This window comes from Oryzias latipes, chromosome 18 (assembly GCF_002234675.1).
Source record: "Oryzias latipes chromosome 18, ASM223467v1".
Lineage (NCBI taxonomy): Eukaryota > Metazoa > Chordata > Actinopteri > Beloniformes > Adrianichthyidae > Oryzias > Oryzias latipes.
In genome coordinates, this window is record NC_019876.2 from 28,996,402 (window position 1) to 29,014,331 (window position 17,930).

Below are 17,930 nucleotides of genomic sequence, written 5' to 3' on the forward strand. Positions count from 1 at the left end.
GAACTGTGGTGTCTTTAGATGAAGGACCGTAATTATCAAACATTCAAACACCCCATCTTCAGCTCTTCTGAATGTGTGTCCCCTTTCGTCAGACGGTCGGGATGATCCCAATCCTGATCATCACGATCAGAGCTTCCTTCACGAAGCTTCTCTTCTCCTGGTCGCTTTTGACCCTCGCCTTGAAGGAAGATCTGTTCCATAGAGGACGGTGCAAAGCCTCAGAAATTGTGTTTTTATTGAACATTTGCACAAAACTTTGTTGAAATTTCAGTAGACACAATTTGTTAATTGCACGGTTTCCGATAAATCCTAATTCTGCGGATAAACATGAAGCACCTTGGGCCATAAGCCGTTCAAAAACACGGCGACGGATGTCAACAATACTTCAAATAGGATCCATTCAAATTTCTGCCACGGCACTAGCGCTCATCATCAGTTCCTTTAAAATTGTTGTCTCCATTTAGCGAATTTGCTGGTAGATAGGAATCATTCATGAGGAGAAAACAGTGGCATCCCAAAAACAAATGAAGGGTTTTCATTCTGCCCGCTTCTGGGCGTCTGGACGGTGTGTTTTAGTTTAAACTGCAAACACTTATGTTTCCAGGGTTTGTTTTCAACTCACTCCTATATTTTTCCAGCGAGTTAGTCGTGTTACGATGATAAAAACATGCTGCTGTCGGGCTTCTCTACATTAAAGTGTGCTTCTTCTCCTTGCAGACCCAGATCGATCAATACATCGATGTTGTTCGGACTCAAGTCAATGCGACAGTCGCAAAGTGAGTAAACCCTTTAAGTTCTTCCATCTCTGCCTGGGAATTTCCTATATTGTTCTCTCACCAAATCCTGGTTCACCTTTAGCTGTTTGATTATTTTTTCTTTCATAACTGGTTTCTGCATCCTGATTGGCTGTAGACACTGTCAATCAATCTACTCCTTGTACCGGGCGCAGGCTGTTTACCAAATCTACTTAAGTCTTTGATCCTGATCAGATCTCCGTTTTCACTTTATAATGCATGTTTGATTTTTCTATGAAGGTTTAAACTTTGAGAGTTTAAACGAGAGAGAAAAGTGTGAAAAATGTTTACGTGTGTCTGAGTAAAGCTTAAAACGTTGTACTATGCAGGTTATCTTCAAAGCGTAATCTCTGTGATAAACGAGAGAAAAAATTCTAGAAAAAATGCCTGAGAGCAGTTCAGTTTTGGAAGTGCCTCTGGTTGTTTGCATCGGCACTCCTGTGTGAAGATGAGCTTCAATCTGATCACAGATCAGATTAGGACTCCACTGTGTGAACGGGCCCTGAAGACATTGTTCATTACAAATTTGTCGTTCCTTCCATTTGGAATAAATCCTTTTTGACATGCGTGGAACTAGACCTGCACAATAAATTCTAAATCTGTCGTTATCGCGATATCAAGCTGTGTGATACGCCGATCGCAAAAGACATAGAAAATTGCCATAAATGGTTTCCTTAAATGTGCTACAACAATCTTATGGCAGCTTGAAGTATTTCACAAATGTTCCTCATATCGTGCAGCCTTACGCTGACCTATCTGAATACTGCAAACGGCCGTAGAGGAAGTCGTAGCGCAGTTGTGTCGTAAACAAACATGGCTGTGGTGTTTTTGACAATGACTATTCAGACGTCAGAACGTCCAGCCGGTGCTGAACTTCTCTCTCGGCCGCACAAACCTGAATGAGGCGCTGGGGTCACGTCAAGACTTGCAGCCAACAGCGATATTTAGACCCAAGTTCATTTAAGATGCGTAGATGTGTGTGAATATCAGCCGTACCTTTTTCTGGTGTTCACAAGCTGGACGGTGTAAATTCTGGCATGTGTCAAAGAGGGACAGACGACAGGACGATCGTTTCTTCATTCCGAGTGCTAGAACTTTGTTCCTCCCCTCCTCCACCAAAGACGAGGAGCGTCTGGATCAAGGTGGGAGGGGACTGTTCTTCTGCAGTCCACCCATCAGGAGTGGAAGCGGTCTGGTCGTCCGCTTTCACAGGACTGTGGGGAGCAGCGTTTCCGCGTCCAAAAGCCGCCTCCGGAGCGCATCCCGATCATCCCGACCATCCCGATCCCGCTGCACTGCCCAGAGACCCGGCTCTCCGGAGTCCTCGTTCATGCAGAGCAGGCAGGCCGCTCCCACCCCCTTACCGGAGCACACGCTGTCTACGCATGACGTAAAAGACGGCGCAGGGATGCCCCACAATCAGAATGCCTGTTTGCATGCACAACAACCGGATCAACAGTCGGCATATCACACTGAATGAGTCTGATCTGGTCAGAATAAGAATAGATGCTGAATTCCAGAATAGATGCTGGAACAACCGTTCCAGCATCTCTATGAGGTTTCATTCTTTGGTCAGGGTGCAGCTTCCTGCTCCTCTGCTCCCATGCAGACCTGCGTTGCTCATGGGTAACGGTGAAGCTGCTGCAGGGATTCATCTCCCGTCACATGGCTGTTCTTCTGTCTTTCAGGTTGCAAGAGAAACTCCCCGGAGCCGTGAAACGAAGCAAAACAGAATAAACGCACCGCAGACCTACATCTCACAGTCATCTCTACCTTCCCTCCACCCTCTCTGAGGTTACTTCATCACCGCATCCAACCTGACACCCCCCCCCCCCCAAATCAGCGCTCATCGCTCCACCACCCCGAACTTTGCTAGGTAGAAATCTCAGACGCTTCTCGATGTTCAACCTAAAACTATTGACAGAGCTGTGGATGTGAAGACAGCGGCCGGGATCATGTGACGCTGCTGCGGGTCCCGCCCCGGCGGGATGGAGTCGGGGTCGAACTAGACCGAATCTATGGCCCGGTTTGGTGGATCGCCCCATGAAATGACGTTAGAGGGGGAGGGGGGTGTCGGGCTCTGCTGTCACTAATTGGCGTCTCTACGCTCTTTTAAGGCTTCTGAAATAAAAGGTTTTGGACAGCGAGCCAGCGGTGATGATTGGGTCTAGTTCGTCCGCGTCTGTTGGTTTTCTGATGTACAAACACTCGCCAAGTCAAAGGAGAGCCCCCTCCTTCCTCACCCAACCATGTTCTGGACGGGTTTGACCCGCACAGTTGGCGTCCTGCATTTAGATGACGAATTCTTATAGCCAACGTTATTTATAGGTCTGCTGCTTCCACCCCCCCTTTAGCTCGATAACAGCTTTTGTTGTAGTTCTGCTGTGTTCCGGAGCTTTCTCAGACTTTCAGACTTTCTAAAGTCTCACTGATGTGCAAAACAGAGAAATCACTGGAGTCCTTCGCTCTAATGCAACGTCCTACATGACTGACCAACAGTCTTTAAAGTGGTTAGATCATCATTTGGCTGAATAACTCCTGACTTCTACCTGGCAAAACCTTTAAACTTATAGACAGTTCTGTATATTTTTGCACAGTTTACAAACAAAAAGCTCAGTAAGTTGAAAAGTACCTTTTAGAAACTAGTTTATAAGTGAGGCTCATTAGCTGGAGTGAGGTTTTATTATTTTGTTCTTAGAGGTTTTCTTGGTTGGCTGCCATGAAGTGCATGTCATAGTATAAGTTAACGATGGTTTCACCCCTTCTATAGGTTCTACGGTATTCTCCACCTTGACTCTCGTTTATTAGGATTGCTTCTTTAATCGTTGGAGTGGTATTACTGCTTAATCTTGTTGAACCGACCGTGTGCACATGCATGTCCCTGAACGCCGACGCCAGCTTCAGGAGTCCTTGTTGGGTCCTGCTGCGTCTCGCTGAGACCTCGTCTACAAAGCTAAAGCTGCAGCAGCTGACACGACGCGCCGCTCCTCCGTTATTCATGTGAATGTGAAGAAGTGGTAGCTTGAAAAGGCGTCGATGTCGGTCCTCTAGGACCCGTTGGCAGCTCGGTTCCTGTGGTTTGTGGGTCTAAACAGATTCACGCGTCCAGGAGCCGCGTTCATCCTCACCACGGTAAGAACCAACCTGCAGGGATGCCAACACGTGAAGCGGTGCCTCAAAGCACCGTGGGAAATGAAGTTCTGGTAGAGGATCTCCTTTTTTTTAATCAGAAAGTAGGAATTTTCAGAACCTGCTGAGGTTTTTCTGGAGAAATGGGGACATTTTCCCCGAAGGCGTCGTCCTTTGAGCCAATGTCCCAAACAGAGGGAAAACCGAACCCTCGTCACGGATGGCGTCAGGCTCCTGGTCGTGTTCTGGAAGTTCTCGCCGTGTTTCTTTGGACTCGTCGTCGTCGGCCTGTGGGTGTTCTCGCACTGCAGCTTTGTTTTGCGTCCGCTGTGATGGATTTTAGTTTTTGGAGCCTTCAGAGAGATGCTGCAGGAAGATAAGTGAAACATGTTTGTGGTCTCTGTTCTGATGTCAAAGTGAAACGAATAAAGATCATTCAAAGCTTTGGCTCCGTGTCGCTTTGATGTTGACTGAGCGCTCGCGCCGCCTCCTCTCGCCGTCACAGGGAGGAGGGGCCAAACGGGTTCTGTCCTGGTTGGTCTGGAAGGGTCCAGCTGGTTCTGCGGATCCCTACATCACCCAGAGACCAGAGTCTTCACTTCCTCCAGCAGCCCTTCATGACGCTTTAGGAGGTTGGACTTAAACGGTCATCGTTATAATTCCAAGAGCACTGGGAACGCTTTGATCATCTTCTGATCATTTTTCAGAATGAGACTTTGGATCAGCGGTCCCCAAATCCAGGCCTGGAGGGCCGGTGTCATTCATGTTTTCCAACCATTCTGCCACTGAAGCTCCTTATTGGCTAAATGCACCTGATCCAGGTGATCAGCAGGAAGCCGGCCCCTCCAGGCCTGGATTTGGGGATCCCGGCTTTGGACGGTTCATCTTCTCAGCACAGGGAAAGCGGGTGACCTCTGGTTGCTCTTAACCCTCCCCACCCTCTAAAGGTGTCAAAGCGTGTCGTTGTGGGGGTCTCCTGGAATACCAAGACCCCCACACCGTCTGGTAGTGCAGCCCCCTTCCTTCTCAGAACCTTCCAGACTTTTATGTAAGCTGGTCTGAAAAAACGTCCAACTAAGGTTGATGGTCATAATCTATTCCAAGCATCGACATGTTATTCTTCATATTATCAAGTCAGTTCATTCCAATAAAGCACCACGTTCTGAAACAGAAGCCTGTAGACCCAATCAGAGCCACAGGAAGGAGGAACACTCCCTCTGCTGGGAAGGAAGAGACCGCCGTGGATTCAGGTCATGTGGTCACATGACTCTGACCTTCTGGGGAAACTGGACTGTAAAGGTTTCTGTAGAAAACCTTTACAGCTCCTTCAAGTCAAACATCCTCGGATGATCGGAAGAATGTTTTCTGGAGTCCCGTTTCCCTGAATGGGGGGGGGGGGGGCTCTGCTATACGCCCAGACCACGGGGGGAGGGGGGCAGGAGAACACGACGCCGTCCAGCATCATGATAACAGGACGGTGACGGCCTGCATGGTGTGTGGGGCGGAGCTTCACACACCATTTAGAAACGCCTAAACACAACGTTAGTGGGGGGGGGCTTTTAGCCGCTGTAACTCCGCCCCCAGTCCTCCACATCTTCAGCGTTGTTCCACATTACAGAACAAACAGAAAAAAGACTAACTTCATGAAAATGTGTTGAGAAAAACCAACAAATCAAAGCCAAAAGAGGAATAAATCCAAATTAAGAGACATTTACATTCCTCTGAACGTACAGCTTCTCATTTTTTTAAAGGTTTTTATTAATATAAAGGACCCCCCCCCCCCCCCCCCCTAGAATCAAAAGACGTTCAAATCAATTCTGATCAAACTCCCTTTCTGGTCCCAAAGGAACAACGTTGAATCTTTGTTCTGTGTGATCAGATTTTGCCGTCCAGGTGAGCTGCAGGTTTCATCTCACACATCTAACCGTGTGACGCTGCAAAGCTATGAAAGGGAAACGAGAGAAGAACGTCTTTTTACGAGTGGACAGCTCCAAGAATCAGAGATGAAGCGGGCTAAGAAGTTTGGAATCCCCCGAGGAGATGCACGAACGTATCCGCGAGTTCAGTGTGTGGTGGAAAAGAGAGGAAGAAGAGAACAGCCGCTGGTGGTTGAACGTTTATTCACAGATCGCTGAGGAGCAACAGCGTGTAAGAAACGGAGATGAAGTAACGGGGAGAGGGGCGGCCGTCCATCACAGTTTGTCTTTTTCCAAACGGAGCCCTTGGAGCAAAAACAGAGAAGCTGGTTTCTACCTGGAGCTCCTTGAAGCAGGAACTTTGAATGACTCTGTCAAACTCTTGGAAACGCCGTCAGAGGAGTGTTTGCAGCCAAACGTTTCCAGTGTTTTCTTCATTTCAAACAGGAAACGGCTCCAACAACAGAAGCCAAAGGAGCCACGTACATCTTTAACCCTTTTCTTCAGAGAAATTCTGATTTTTTTATGTACACTTATTTCCAAATCTCACAAAAAAGTCCAGATTTTTCTTCCCTTTAGGCAGAACTGGTGAAAATGTCATTGCAAAATGCAGAGATAGAAACAGAGCATTATGGGTAACGTAGTGGCTGCTTTGGGCTTCTTTACGTTTTCTCTCCTCACAACTAGAATATTGAAATGATCCACGTTCCCGGACATCTCCACATCAAAGCTCATCTGTCATTCAAGTGTTGGTCAAAGCACGATCCCTGAGAAGCTTCGTCCCGCTGACATTTCATGGCGTTTGTCTCCGACTCGGCTAAGATTTTGCTTCTTTTTTATTTTGGCGAGAGAGAAAAAAATGGTGAATGAAGTAGCAGAAAACTGTAACCAGGTCACAAACACATTTAGAAAAACGCAAACAAAGTGCTGATACAAAAGAAAAGGAAAAGATTGACGGGTTCTTGTGCAGGCTGACGGTAAGATGAGTCGGTGCTGCAACGGCGGGCGTGGACCGACGGCGGGCGTGGACCGACGGGGGAAGCGGGAACGCATTAACTGCACGGCGCCGTTCATTGTCTTCAGCAATAAGGAGAATTTAGCCTCTTTCGACAGGAGAGAGGGGACTTAGTACATTTTTGTGGGACAAAGTGCTGTGTTAACTTCCTGAGATGAGACTCAGGCTCTGACAAGGAACAAGCCCCGCCCCCTGAAAAAATAAATATGTCCAAAAATACTTAATCGTGTGGTAGAATCTGTACAGGCCAGAACTCATCTGGTGTTCAGGGAAAAACGCCGAAAATCAATGTGGTCAGAGGCGACCCTCAGGTTACAGGGGTTTGATGGAGGCGGAGAGGGCGCCGCCATCAGCCTAGGGGGCGCCGCAGAGCTCAATCCTTTCATTAAATCCTGCCTCCAGCTCAATAAAGTGACAACCACTTAACCAAATCGTGCTTCTTTTTTTCACAATACATTCATCTCATCAGTCATTTCTTTTTCTGGCGTTCCGTTCACACCATCAGATGGCGGTGTCGGTGAAGACCCGTGACTCGCTAGTTCCGGTCCAAACGTCTGACTAACACGCAGACTGTTTTTTTCCTCCATGGATCGTTTTGTTTAGCGGGTAAAACATAAAAAACAAACCAGGAAATCTCAATAAATACTCAAATGAGCGCTGCAGAGCTCCTCTGAACTTCTACCGCTGTTTTTTTGGAAATTGGCGGAGCTTCCGACGACACGACTGCTCCACTCCAGTGTAGCGCCGCCGCCGAACACCTCGCCGCTCAAACAAGAGGGCTGCGTCGGTAACGGATCTGTAAAACACAACTAACACAACTAAATCTGACCAATAAAGCTTTGATTTCCTGTCTGGACCTTCAGTTTCTTCTTCGTTTACCTGCTTTTTTGTTTTCTACCTCTGCTTGGACCGTTCCTCGTCGTGACGGCCGGTCGTCACTGACTGTCCTCATCTTTCAGCGTCTTCGCCATCAGAGCAGAGGCGGAGCCGCTGGACCCACCCAGGCGAGGTGGAGGCTGGCGCCGGTGAAGCGCCCGTCTAAGTGCTGAAGGGGGCCCCGTCCGGGTCTTGGTGCTCCTGGGATGTGAAGTGCTCGTCGAGGTGCAGTCCGCTCTGGGTGTAGCGCAGCTCGGCCTGCTGCTTCTCCTCGGCGCTGTAGTACAGGGAGTGGGCGTGGACCTGCTGGATGTGTCTCTTGATGGTGCTGACCTTCAGGGTGGCCAGATTAGCTCCACACACCATGCAGATCAGGCCGTGTCTCTTGCAGTCGTAGTCCATCAGGTACTCCATCCGCCAGCGCATCTGGTAGTTCCTCCTTTGGTCCTTGCCGGGGTAGTGTCCGTGGCGAGGAGCAAGGCCGCTGGAGCCAGCGTCTTTCCATTTGCCCTTTCCTCCACTCGCACTCCCCTCCTTTCTCCTTTTGGTGCGAGCTCTGACATCGCGAGGTGGAGGTTCAGCCGTTGGCGCCGCGTTACTGAGAGCCGAACCTCCACCTGGGGGGATCTCTGTGAAAACAGCGACGTGAAAGAGCTGAGGAGGTTAGAAGCAGAACAGCTGTTCAGCGTGTCGGCGGCGCCTCTCACTGTCGGCCGGCGATGGGTCCTCGCTGGAGTCTTTGGTCCAGGCGGCGGCCATGGCTTCCCTCTCCTGCCGGCTCAGCGCCGTCGTCTCCGGGTGGTGCTCCTGGATGTGCTGGCGGAAGCTGCTCACCTTGGTTTCCCGGAGAACCTGAGAACACACCATGCAGAACGTACCCTGGCCCTGCGGCCCGTACGCCACCAGGTAGTCCAGACGCAGTCGCCACGGGTTGCCCACTTGCAGCCGCCGCCTCTTGGGTGGAGGTTCCTGTAGCGGAGCTCCCACACCTCCGTCCTCACCAATCAGACAAATGTCCTGAGTGGAGGTCCCGACCCCCTGTGGCGGCACGTCTGAGTCTGTCTGGGTGGTTTTTAGGCTCTCGGCACAGACGTCCATCGTCTTTCCTTTGGTGTTGTGTTCGGATTTGACCGAGTTCTCTGACTCTTCTGCCACATGGAAGACAAACGCAACAGCAGAAAACAAAATACCAATAAACACAAAGTCGTCACTGACTGAACACTGACTGAACAGAGGAAACCCCAGCAAGACCAAGCATGTGCAAAGCCCGGCTGTAGGCCAAATCAGGCATGCGTTCAAACTTCTAAGCTCCTGTCAGAAAATCAATATGTGGCCAAACACCTTTTAAGGACTGTGTGTATGATTTTCTTGATTGTGATTGGCTAATTCACGTCCCAAACGCCGTGTGCCACAGCCACTACGAACATTTAGTACATATCACATGGAGGAAAACTGGTCACACGTCCATCTATGTGGAAGAAGTCAGAAAAGTTGTGTTTTTTACATGAATTTTTCACAGACATATCAGGAATGAACCACCATAAAAAACAATGTAAAAATCAAATCTGGTCCAAAATCTGTGCGTCAATGATGTCATCTGAACGTGATCTGTGCGCCGTATACGTGATCTGAAAGTTACACATCAGTGGTTCATGCATGAAAAGTCCTGGAACGGTCCTGGAAAGACACACATTTGTGTATATATCGAACAAAAATCACACACAATTGTATAAGATTTATGTCATAATTGCATATAACCCTCGTTCTATCTAAGATGACCCCCCCCCCCCTTCCATTGAGGTGTTCTTCCTACCATGACAAAGGTGGATAAAGGTGGAAAGATTTCATGTAATCCATGGACACCAGTGAAGATCACAAATCATTGAAGAAAAAAGGTTCAGAGCACTGTCTAGTGGGTCTAGATGACCCAACGTTAAAGCATAGCACAAGGGTTACACCACGTAAAATACTCGTAAACTTTATAATTCTTCACCAGCCAAAAATGTTGTACATCTCAAAACCAAATTCCCGTAAAGACCCTCAACGGACATCTGAGCACATCGACGAACGAGGAAACAACGTATGAATGACGTAGATCACGCATGGATCACGGAAGACTGACATTTCATACGTGGAAAATGTCGCTGTGTGACACGAATAGGCCGTCGTAAACTTCTGGAACCAAACTAAACCTACTTGACCTTCAGAGCCAACAGGGCCGAACAAGAAGAACAGATTTGTTTCTTTTATCCAAATCAGTGGTTTGTGTTTCTGAAAATAATACCTATTTGTCTGATGTACTTTAAAGTATGTTGTTAACTACATTATTATGGTGCTATTCCTTTTTAGTTTTCTCTTACTGTAGCGTTTTGTGACACATTTACTCTTTTTTTTATCCTTATCCTGCATGGTGGAACAAATAAAGGATTATCTCATCTTTCCCGTTGACATCATTAAAAGTGAGCATTTAATAGTGAATAATGTGTGACTTTTCATGTAAATCCAGATTTTGTGTTGACTAAGTTTTACCCACACTTTATATAGATTTATTAATGGTCTTTAAAATAAACATTCACTGTCATTTGGGTCAAATTGCATTTCATGTATTTCTGGTTTATGAGGAAAAATGAAGAGATTCCCGCTGCAATCCCACTTTCTTCAGACGGTTATCGGTTGGCCCTCACACGTCTTTAACGCCGCGCCTCTCACCGTGAGCGTGAGCCCAGGCCTGCAGGACGCAGTGCTTCTCCTCGGAGCTGTACAGCAGGGACACGGGGTGGGTGTCCAGCACGTGGCTCTTGATGTGATCCAGGTGGAGCGAGGGAAGCTCCGCCCCACACACCATGCAGAGCAGGCGGCCGGCCTCCGCCTCGTACTCCATCAGGAACTCCTGACGAAACCAGGCGTGCAGGGAGTCGTTCAGGTACCGCTCCAAGGTCTGCGCCGACGGTCCGGCAGCCTCCTGCTCCTCCTCCTCTGGATCTTGGAGGTTCCCCCCCTCCACAGAGTGAGGAGACAGAGAGCAGGCTTCTCCATGCTTTTCTGGGGGGGTCGCTCGGTCTGCAGGGTCTGCTGGTGGTCAGAGAAGAGGATGTAGTGCCCAGAAAAATGCAAACTGCAAGAAAACTGTACTGTTGAAGTTTAACCAGCATGTCAAGTGTGCCACGAGGGGTGAAAACACTCTGGATCATGTTTGTGCCACCAGGTTTCTGTTTCTGTATACCACCTCGGGGAGTCAGACCACCTCTCCCTCCTGTTACCCCCAGCCTACACCACCCTCAGACGCAGTGGGAGGCCCACCACAAAAACTATAACGACCTGGCCTGATGATGCACTTAGCAGATTACAAGACTGCTTTGAGCAGACGGACAGGAATATGTTTCAACACCAGGAGCTGGAAACACACACGAGCTCGGTCCTGGACTACATCAAGTTCTGCTTCGGAAATGTGACTGTTGACAAAAGCATCCGGGTTTTCCATAACCAGAAACCCTGGATGACCACCCAAGTCCACAAACTCCTCAAAGCCTGTGACGCTGCCTTCCGGTCAGGGGACAGAGCTCTGACCTGAGGAAGGGGGTCAAAAAAGCTAAGATGGACCACAGGAGAACCATGGAGTCCCATCTGTCAGGCAACAACAAGCGGGAGGTGTGGAAGGCCATACATGACATAACAAACTACAGCGGATGTCCAGTAACTACAGACCATCTGAGTGCAGCGCAAGCAGAGGAGCTGAACAACTTCTTTGCACGCTTTGAAGCTCCCAAACAACAGAAGTCTGCCGCCCCACCCCCAATCCCATCCAGCTCCACCTCTCCAATCACGCCACTCACTGCGACTGAAGATGACGTCAGGAATGCGCTCCTAGCAGTGAACCCCAGAAAGGCAGCTGGCCCAGATGGAGGTCCTGGTAAAGGTCTTAGAGCATGCGCTCCTCAGCTGGTACCTATCGTCAAAGAGATCTTCAACCTCTCCCTGGTCCAGGCAGTGATACCTTCCTGTCTGAAACCTGCCACCATCATCCCAGTGATGAAGAAATCTCCCATCTCCAGCCTCAACGACTACCGTCCGGTGGCGCTCACTCCAGTTATCATGAAGAGCTTTGAGAGACTGGTCCTCTGGCACATCAGTGATCACCTCCCCCCAGACCTCGACCCCCACCAGTTTGCACACCGCACAAACCGGTCTACAGAGGATGCCATGGCCTTAGCCCTGCATGCTGCTACGTCCGGATGCTCTTTGTGGACTATAGCTCTGCCTTCAAAACAATCATCCCGGACAAACTGATCAGGAAACTGGACACTTTAGGGCTGCCCCCCCTCACATGTACCTGGATAAGGGACTTCCTCACTGACCGTCCCCAGGCAGTGAGGCTGGGCCCCCACCTCTCCCCCACACACACACTGAGCACTGGCTCCCCACAGGGCTGTGTGCTGAGCCCCCTCCTGTACTGCCTCTACACCCACGACTGCAGTCCGCAGCACGACAGCAACCTCATCGTGAAGTTTGCTGATGACAACACAGTCGTCGTACTCATCTCAAAGGGAGACGAGGCGGCCTACAGGGAGGGGGTCCTGAAGCTGGCAGCTTGGTGCTGAGACAACAACCTAGCTCTGAACACCAAGAAAACCAAAGAGATCATCGTGGACTTCAGGAGGCACAACACCGACCCAGCTCCCCCCTGTGGAGAGGGTCCAAACCTTCCGGTTTCTGGGAGCCGTATTCTCAAACAACATCTCCTGGACAGAAAACATCACAGAGGTCATCAAGAAGGCCCAGCAGAGACTCCACTTTCTGCGGGTCCTCAGGAAGCACAATCTGGACCCCAGCCTGCTGACAACCTTCTACCGTACGTCCACTGAAAGCCTTCAGACGTAGTGCATTACGGTGTGGTACGGCAGCTGCACCATGGCGGACAGGGAGAGACTGCAGAGGGTAGTCAAAGCAGCTCAGAGGATCATCGCCCCCCCCCCCCTGTCAGACATCTACTCTTCCCGCTGTCTTAGCAGAGCTGGAAAGATCATAAAAGACAGTTCCCACCCTGATCTGGACTGTTTGACCTAATGACCTCAGGAAGGCGCTACAGGTGCATCAGATCAACGACAAACCGCCTTAAAAACAGTTTTTCCCCCAAAGCCATAACCATCCTGGACTCACACATGCACTGACACTGACAGCTCCACACAGACACACAAACACACACAAACACACACCCACGTCTCTCTCTCACTATGTGCATCTCATTATGTACAATATACTGTATCTCTGCTATCATGGGCATAGATACTGCAATACCTACCTCACTGTGGAAAGGAAAACGTGTTTACTTAATCATCCAATTTTTTTATTGTACATTTTTGTACTTTTTGTGAATTGCACATTTTTTGGAATTTTCTTTTTCATGCATTTCTGCACTGAACAGTTAGGGGCTCTCATTTCACTGTATGCGATGTGATGCGAATTGTACATGTGTATAGTGACTATAAAGGCATTCTATTCTATTCAAGAGTTTCCTATTGAGTTGAAAATAGAGAGAGCTCTCTGTCATCTTGTCTAAAACAGGAACAGGCCGTGGTTCTGTCTGGACAGGAACAGGCCAGAACTATGGAGGGACCTCGATAAAATGTGAGGGTAAAGCAAACGTTGACTTTGGTCAAATGTGGCATTGATCACTGCTTTCTGCTGTTTTTAGCTCATTTATTCATCTATTAGTGTATTCCAACCATTGACTGTAGATGAGAACTGGACTGAGTGGCCCCGCCCCCATGGCGTTCCAAATCCCATAGACTTCTATAGAGAAATAAACAGCTGTTACTCAGTCATTCTATTGGCCAGAAGAACCTTTATTTTTTAACATCTTCTTGATGATCCTCTTTTCTTTCTGTAGTTCAAGTTACTCACAAACGGACCAATCAGATGCCTCAGTAAAAGTAGGCCGTCTCACATTGAATGTTTAAACAGATTTCAAGGTGGAAGGGGTGTGGCCTTCCAACAAGCTCCCTCCTGACTGGCCAGAGGGGTTGCCATGGAAACCTTGGCACACACAGACGTGGACCAATCACTGCTTACTGATGTCGTCTGGCTCCAACATGGCGACGTCCACGTTGGGGAGAAAATGGCGACAGACCCGACTTCGTTTGAAATTGAAACATTTTCTATGGAAGTCCCGCCCACTCAGTCCAGTTCTCAGATACAGTCAATGATCTGAACAACACAACTTTTTATTGAGACTCACATTAGTGGTTCATGTCATTAATGGAAAAGTGAATTTGCTGTGATGTTATTGTAATATTTTTTCTGAATCATCTGATTTATTTCTCTCTGAACTCAACATTCCAGAACAATAAATCCTCGTTCCCACTGAGCGGTCTGGTCCGTTTTGGATCGGCATGCTGGGTGAACAGCAACAATGGCTTTCTTGGAGATTCCTTTTGCCGTAATGACCTTCAGCCAATCAACGGGTTCCAACAGTAGCTCCGCCCTAATTGGTCCGTTCCAATTACCGGTATCTATTGGCCTGCAACCAAAGGGGGCCCAAAAATGGTGCGGTTCGGTCCGGCTTGATGGGTCCATTTTATAATGGAAACACTCAAAATACCGGACCGTACTCGACCATACCGAACCGGACCATTTAGAGGAAACGAGGTTTTCTATATAGAACAGAAAACCTTCAAATACACAACTCTGTCCCTTTTGTGTTATACAAAGAGACATATGTGTGTGTGTGTGTTTTGTGTTTTTGCATTCAGATAACCTAAGACGTCCCTCATACTGACATGCCCCCCCATCAGCAGGTGGGGGCCACATTCACAGACCTCTCACTCCACTTTACCAGGACTTCTACCCACCGGCGGTTCCTTGGCTCAGCTGCAGGGTCTCCTTCATCTCCTCTTCCTCCTCTTCCTCCTCCATCAGAGGCGTTTCAGCTCCAGAGGCGTATGACCTCTGAGCCCCCCCCAAACTCAAGTGGCTCTCCCACCCTGAGCGGATGACCTCTTTGTCGGCGGCGCTCCACAGCAGCGAGTCTGGGTGCTTCTGGCGGATGTGCCTCTTGATGGTGCTGAGCTTCAGGGTGGCCAGCGAGCTGCCGCACACCATGCAGATCATTCCGTGTCTCTGCGCGTCAAAGTCCATCAGGTACTCGCTGCGCCAGTACTCGTGGTAGTACCGCCGGTGGTCGCGGCCCGGGATCCGGCTCAGGCCCGGGCGGGACGCTCTCTGGACACGGGGTTTGCGCGCGGGGGGGCCGGGCGCGGGCGAGAGGAGGAGGGGCTGATCCGGACCCTCTGTGAGCGTCCAGTAGCTGGTGCTTGCCGACTTGACAGGTGTGACCGCGCAGGCCCGCCGTTCCTCCTCGCCGTGACCATCGCCTGAAATCACACAACACTGCCGTGAAGTCAACTGTACACAGTGTGTGTGTGTGTGTGTGGGGGGGGGGGGTCCTCAGTCATTCAGATGAGTCGTAGCAGCCGGACTTTAACCTGTTTTGCTTTGACTGTTTGGCCATTAGAACCACATTCATCATGATGTCTCTGACACTTCAATGAGAACTAAAGTCACGCCTTCATTTATTTTACAGTTTTTAAAATATTACTGTCCCACAGGGAAATATGGAATGTTTGTTTGGAAAATCCCATCCGTGTTTTCTCTCTTTGGTTCCAAAATACATGTTTTTGTTTTTACTTGTGTCCTTCATAAATGCATATTGTTTCATTTCATATGACGACCAACTCGGAGCTCGGGTGCCTCCAAACCAGCCAATCACAGACAAGAGAGCCGAAGCCGATTGGTCTCCTTCAGGGCGCTTGGATCCGGTCAGTGAGACCAGCAGTTTGAACAAATCCATAGATGCAAAAACACTGAAAAAATGTGGGACAAACCTGATAGAAACTAAAACTTATACACATTTAACTTTAACATGAAAAAACATCTTATTTGGTTTCTTTAACTGTGATAATAAACCTTTGTCTCAATTTTATTTACTAAATCTCCTGATTTTAATAACCGAGTGTTATATCCACAAAACTAAATTTAGCAATAAAGCTCCCAATTTTTTTTATTTACCCGCCCTAATTAGATTTTACTGAGACTCCATTTCCCCAATAAAACAAAAAAGCAATTAAAACGTCAGCTTTATAATTTAATATAAGCTTGAACAATTAATGTACAGTTTAATGTTCTTTGTTTTCTAATGTATGTCACCTGATCTGAATTGTTAAAAAAAGACCAGGAATTTGCCTCCTTCAACCATTCTGGCCTTTTTCTCACTGACCAGAACCCAGAAAAATGAAACACTGCTTTGGATTTCTGTCATTGTTGCTGCCAAGATGCTCTTTCATCCCGGAATGTCCCGCTGCCCAGAAAAGGTTGATAAAAAGTTGACTGAACTGAACTTAGTCTTGTCTCAAATGCAAATGTTGAATGTTGTCATTTTCAACCCAGAAAGTTCTCCTTTTAAAATTCTATAGTTTAGACAGTTGACATTTATTGCCTGCATAATGGCATAAAACTTCATAAAAACTAGTGCAGGGTTGAATGCTGTATTGCTGCATGAAAATTAAACTAAAAGGGTGATAAATGACACAAAAACTAAAAAAATAAATGATCAAAGTTGACCATGAATAAAGTGAAAACGGCACAATAACAAAAGAGCCGGGTATCGAACCAGCGAGCTTCTGCACTAAGGATTCTCCATGTATTTCAATGGAGGCAAAAATCCTGGAATATCTGGAAAAGTTCAAGGATTTGAAAAACCAAAAGTCACAGCTGGAAAAAGCTGAAAGAGCTGAACATTTGAATAGTTCAACGGCTAAAATAGGTGAAAAATTGTAGAAGTTAAGCAGCAAAAATGGTGGAAGATACTAGAATAAAGAAAGAAAAACGGGAAAACTATGGGTTGAATACTTTATAGAATGCTTTACAGCATTGACCCCATAAATACAACGCGGGGCCAGAACATCTGCATCTCTAGAGCATCCATCGCCTCCCTGCTGCCTCTGCTCAGCAGCAGCGTGATCTGAACGGACAGTACCGCCCCTGGCCGCTAGGTGTCAGCGGTGAGCGCGCTGTGGGTCTTTGTTTATAGGAGCCAGAGACGGAGGGGCCATGCCGCCGCGCGGCTTTGTCCGTGACATGGATTAACTGTCTGACAATGCCAGTTGACATGTTTACACACACATTCACACACACACACACACACATACACACTTAGCCGCGAGTTTCAAAAGAATCAAATAAATCAGTAGTTCCTGTTTATTATTTTACCTCCCAGGTCGCTTTCTTCTCGCGTGGCTTCCTCCTCTCCGCCTATAATAACCGAGAGCAGCTCTGACTGCTGGGAGCGCCGCAAGTCCACGGGCTCGCGCGCCTCCATCTCCTCGCGGCTCCGGTCCCCTTCGTGCCGCGCGGCTCCTGCTGCCACTTTCACATCAGAAGCATGTCACGGCAGGAACGTGCGGCGCCGCTCGCCACGCATCTGGCACGCGCTCCGTGACAAACCCATTGCTGTGGATCTCGTGTTGTCCCCCCCCCCAGCCCGCGCCCCGCACGGGGGGACAACTGAACTTTTCCAGGATCCCTCAGTGGCGCGTTCCGGTGGCGCAGAGTCCACGGCCCCGCGCGACGCTGTGGAAGTCCGCCTCGGCCTCCACTCATGGGTTTTTAGGCTCTCGATTGTCTTCTGGGTGGGGAGCCTGACTAGGGGCCCCTGGGGCTCCTTAAGGGGCTCCTGGGTAAATTTAAAGAGACAGTAACATTGCCGATGATGCACATCCACCCCGGGGGGTGGGGGTGGGGGAGGCGCGCTAATGCTGATAAGCTGCGCACCAAACTACAGTTGCTGTGGAAAAACAGAAGCAGTCAATCTGAGAGGCTCACACGCACGCGCAGGACGCGGCCCCAGACCCCAGCGCTGCTGAGCTGCGGGCCCCGAGGAGGTCGGTGTTCCTGTTACCGGAAAACCGGAGAACCGGAAAACCCGAGACCTCCACCGGTTTGGAGTTTTTCTCTGATCAAACAAACTGTTCACATGTTTAAATCAAGTCTCTGTTGTTGTGTGTTTGTGTTATAGTTTACTCTGTGTGTGTGGACGTTTGTCATGTGTGATTTGTGGTGTGTGTTAAATGTTGTTGTGTGTGTCATTTTTTGTGTTTGTGTGTTATACGCTGGCTTGTGTGTTATTTTTCTTTTTTCTTTGTGTGT

The 17,930-nt window shown here is 48.6% G+C and overlaps 2 protein-coding genes across 7 annotated transcripts in view; one reads left to right on the plus strand and one right to left on the minus strand.

The window, feature by feature from the left end:
* The window catches only part of LOC101170222 (reticulon-3-B), a 30,309-nt gene extending 25,939 nt beyond the window's left edge, over nucleotides 1-4,370 (plus strand). For all 5 annotated transcript variants that reach the window (XM_020711819.2, XM_004080062.4, XM_004080061.4 and 2 more), the window contains 2 exons: nucleotides 718-776; nucleotides 2,483-4,370. In XM_020711819.2, coding sequence (XP_020567478.1) covers nucleotides 718-776; nucleotides 2,483-2,531 — 108 coding nt within the window. In that variant the 3' untranslated portion in view covers nucleotides 2,532-4,370. The remainder of the gene's footprint in view (nucleotides 1-717; nucleotides 777-2,482) is intronic.
* Nucleotides 4,371-6,026: 1,656 nt separating this feature from the next.
* On the minus strand, nucleotides 6,027-17,709 carry c18h11orf95 (chromosome 18 C11orf95 homolog). 2 transcript variants are annotated; one of them, XM_023966025.1, is made up of 5 exons: nucleotides 16,995-17,709; nucleotides 14,579-15,100; nucleotides 10,440-10,802; nucleotides 8,438-8,878; nucleotides 6,027-8,359 (listed from the first exon to the last, which is right to left on the minus strand). In XM_023966025.1, the coding sequence occupies exons 1-5, from the start codon at nucleotides 17,101-17,103 to the stop codon at nucleotides 7,893-7,895; spliced, it is 1,902 nt and encodes a 633-aa protein (XP_023821793.1). In that variant the 5' UTR covers nucleotides 17,104-17,709; the 3' UTR covers nucleotides 6,027-7,892. The 2 variants fall into 2 exon arrangements, with proteins under 2 accessions (XP_023821793.1, XP_023821794.1); XM_023966026.1 differs by having other exon boundaries at nucleotides 10,440-10,799; nucleotides 16,995-17,708.
* Nucleotides 17,710-17,930: the final 221 nt, after the last annotated feature.

Bases quoted from the DNA above. Each gene is read 5' to 3' on its own strand.
- c18h11orf95 (XM_023966025.1), bottom strand. From the start codon at position 17,103: ATGGAGGCGCGCGAGCCCGTGGACTTGCGGCGCTCCCAGCAGTCAGAG. The intron at 10,803-14,578 runs GTGGGTAGAAGT...TCTGACCACCAG, and splicing joins GCTGAGCCAAGGAACCGCCG to CAGACCCTGCAGACCGAGCG. The intron at 8,360-8,437 runs GTGAGAGGCGCC...CTGTTTTCACAG, and splicing joins GGACCCATCGCCGGCCGACA to AGATCCCCCCAGGTGGAGGT.